Source organism: Monopterus albus, unplaced genomic scaffold (genome assembly GCF_001952655.1).
Source record: "Monopterus albus unplaced genomic scaffold, M_albus_1.0 scaffold457.1, whole genome shotgun sequence".
In the NCBI taxonomy this organism is placed as follows: Eukaryota; Metazoa; Chordata; class Actinopteri; order Synbranchiformes; family Synbranchidae; genus Monopterus; species Monopterus albus.
This window is the reverse complement of record NW_018128337.1, coordinates 135,417-139,265: the sequence shown is the minus strand read 5'-3', so window position 1 is coordinate 139,265 and position 3,849 is coordinate 135,417. Positions and strand designations below refer to the sequence as shown.

The 3,849-nt window shown below is 37.4% G+C and overlaps 1 protein-coding gene across 1 annotated transcript in view; it reads left to right on the top strand.

The window, feature by feature from the left end:
* Positions 1 to 2,154, top strand: part of hyal2b (hyaluronidase 2b) — a 3,465-nt gene extending 1,311 nt beyond the window's left edge. Inside the window, 3 exon segments of the mRNA XM_020587448.1 lie at positions 1 to 374; positions 838 to 927; positions 1,021 to 2,154. The exon segment at positions 1 to 374 is cut by the window's left edge and continues 20 nt beyond it. Of these exon segments, the coding sequence (XP_020443104.1) occupies positions 1 to 374; positions 838 to 927; positions 1,021 to 1,398 (842 nt within the window). The 3' untranslated portion in view covers positions 1,399 to 2,154.
* Positions 2,155 to 3,849: the final 1,695 nt, after the last annotated feature.

Sequence of the window (3,849 nt, the reverse complement as noted above, 5' to 3'; positions counted from 1 at the left end):
ACAGTTTCATGCAAGGGACTCTAAAATATGCCAGGAGTCTGAGGCCCAATCAACTATGGGGCTTCTATCTGTTTCCAGATTGTTACAACCATGACTACAAGAGTAACCTGAAGAACTACACAGGCCGCTGCCCTGTTGAGGAGATGGCTCGCAATGATCAGCTTAACTGGTTGTGGAAGGAAAGTACCGCTTTCTTCCCATCCATATACCTGGACTCTATACTACGCTTTACAAATTACGGGCGCCTCTTTGTCCGAAACAGGGTGAAGGAGGCAATGCGCCTGGCTTCTGTTGGGGATGGATTAGCTCATCCAGTTTTTGTTTATACCCGACCTACTTACATCAATCAGATTCATATGGCCTTCCTAACTGAGGTTAGTTGGCTAGAGCAAACATTCATCAAGTGCCTGGGGCTGTAAAATGTGAATGTATGCTTTAATCTGTTTAGTCCACCTATTTAGCTTAATGCTAAATGTTTCATGACCCTGTGACACTGTCACTTTCTACCTACACCTGATGGGAGGTCACCAGGGCAACTACACATTGTTGCTGGATATGAAACATCTGTATTTTGTATGCATGTGTGTGCACCTGGATTACAGTCAGTGACTGAAATCAACATTAACCACTGCTTCAGCTTGGCTTGTGTTTGACTTCTTGAATAACATCACTATTTTGCTATGAGAGCATTAGAAAGAAACACTTTACACATTAAACATTACACTTTCTTCAACATATAACAATTTTGATTTGAGTGGAACTCAAATGTACTAAAAATAATTTTCTGTGCTTCGCATGTTATATGGTATACAACTGAACTGTGTAAATGTTTTGCAGACAGATCTGGTCTCCACCATTGGTGAGAGCGTTGCACTCGGAGCTGCAGGTGTAATCTTCTGGGGGGACACCTCCTATGCAAACAGCAGTGTAAGTGCTATTCTTTCTCTCCTTATTTGATGCTGAATAGCTTTAGTGGTTTGATGCTAATATGTTTTTCTTTCTTTTTTTTTTATACACCAGGTCAGCTGCTCCACCCTAAATAATTATCTTCAAGGACCACTGGGCCGTTACCTGATTAATGTGTCTACAGCAGCAGACCAGTGCAGTCAAGTGTTGTGCAATTCCCACGGCCGCTGTCTTCGCAGGACGTCAGACAGTGATGTATATCTGCATCTCAGCCCATTGACACAGAGCATTACCATTCAGGGTGGCCATTTCCATGTTACAGGAGTGCCTGGCAAAGCTGAGCTGGCTCTATTCCGCACAAGCTTCCAGTGCCAATGCTACAATGGGTACAGTGGGAAGGCCTGTGCTCAGAAAACAACAGGGCGGAATAGATCCTCCTCTGTCTTAGGGATTTGGCCTCTTTGGTTTTTACTCCCCACACTGCTACACTGAGGCAACTATTACTTGTTTCTGTCAGCCAACATGAAGGAGGAAGGTTACTGTGGAATAGTGATAGTTATCCATTGACAACAGCAGACAGTTAGTCCTGTCATCAAAGATCTTCAGTATGACAGGACATGTTTATCCCAGCACACTAAGGAATATGTTTGTCTGACAGGCTGAATTGGGAGGTCGCAAGATGAGCAGTAGTGTAACTGTGAGACTGACCTCCAGGAAAAAACAAAGCACTGCTTAACTTTTTTTATTTACAGTATTAAGTTGTTGATGCATCACAGCAAGGTGGTACTTCTAGGTATTCTGCATTGTCATATTGTTGCCTAAACCAAACATTATATGTAGATAGATCAAGCTGTTATGTGCTGTGACGTATAGCCTTATAACTGAAATATAAAAAGTGCATTATGCCTGAAAGCGATAAATGATGACAGATGGAGTTTGAAATGTCTTTGGTCATCTTTATTTTATAGAAATAACATGGCTGGACCTGTTTCATTTCAGAAATGTGCCTTAAATGGACCATTATGGAATACCAAGTGCTTTTTTCCACTACAGTTGAGATTGTTGTTGTTTTTTTTTTATTATTATTATTTTAAAATAGTGTTTATCTCTGCCCTCCTCTGGGTGCAGTGCGTTATGATGACAGTTAACTCCAACATGCCTAGCAGTTTTTGTATTAATTAAAACGTATTTGGGGAAAAAAGAGGGTGGGGAGAACAGTGAAAACAAATAAAAATGATTCCAGTGTTACTGCTTGTTTGATACACACAGTATACTTTAATTTACACTGATATCACTCTGAAAAGAAGTCGTGTAGAAAAGGTTCAGTTATAGCTGGGTAGCGTGACTTGCCAAATTTTTGTTGCTTTTCTTGCAAGCAGAAGGATTATGAAATAATATTCTACATTTACAAATACCCAGTTTCCAGCTGCTTGACATTTTAAGCTTGTTCCAGATAAACGGGTATTGCTGTTTATTTTGTAATAAATTTGGTACAAATGCCAAAAATATGTTTCTTATCCATTATAAAATGCCATGGCCAGAATTATTCAGTAACCCAAGTAAGAGATCCCTATTTAGATTTGTTTTTTTTCTGTTAGAAACATGAATATTGACAAGATACTGTCTATGGACAGTTTTATCACCCCAGTACTTGTCAAGCTCCATAAAGAATAAGCAATTTTGATTTTAGTGTATACAGTAGTTTGGCTTGATTGCACTCAGCAGGATTCTTGCAGCTGTTTATAGCAACTAATGTTGGGTAAATGGGTACATGTTCACCAATAGTTATTACAAACAAAATTTGCTAGATTAAAGTTAGTTGAGCAGTTGCAAATGTATACAGTAGTTTTTGTATTTATTCAAAGAAGTATTTAGTTACCTAAAATTAATGAGGAGCCAGCAAGATCAGTTTAGTTACTGTGAGGGTTAACCCTAATCCTCACAAACAAAAAGATGGAGAATCGCACATAGTATTTCATTTTCATGTATGCTGCAAACTTTTGGAATGCTGCCCTTTTTTTGTTTTTAGGTGTGTCTGACTTTATTTCATCACAACATGGTGAAATTTTTAAGGCCTGCAAGTAAAAAGTCAGTACATTACCATATACTGTAACATGGTGTTTTGTTTTTTCCATGTAATGTGACGTGTGCTTACTGTGAATCTTGACTGAAAAGGAACATGTGCTTCTATGGTTTTATACCTCACCTGGCTTTTACAGGATTTCATTGTGGTTATGATCTTTAGACATGGTACTGACTTTGAGCAAAGCGTGCTTACCAAAGTTTTGACTTAACAAAAAATTACTAAAACCAATTACAAAAAACACAGTGACATTGTTTTCTGGGGTATGAAGGTGGAAGAAGGGTTTCACTCATGTACTGTATGATGCTGATAATTTTGCCCCACAGTATATAGGTACTATTGTTTTGCCTGTTTTATCTTTGTTCATACTGGTACATTAGACGTACTGCAAATTGCTTTCACTGTCTTTCAAGATATTTGAATTTTTTTTAAAGTCCACGCAGCCATTGCACATATGCAAATGAATAGATAACCTTAAAGTAAACACAGTGGTACCATTAGCAATAATAAACATCTGTTGAGTAACTAAAGTAGCATTTAAGACTATCAAAATTGATTTGAAAATGCTAATTTTACTTATTTTTTAACTCTATATATAAGCAACTTGGTCTTAGTGTTGATCAAATTAGTGATTAGTGTTGAAATACGTATTTTTCCAAAGTGTATTTATGGTATTACTTACCAAATGTGAAACTATTAATGGTTAGGTTTTTGTATTTAACAACATCTCTTTACCTTTTAGAGCATCAAATTTCAATATTAAAAAAGCAAACTGAATGTAATTTGTCTTGTCCTGTGTTTTTCCCCTGCAGATTGTCTTCTACCCATTTAATTTTATGTAATCAGGAAATATATTCTCC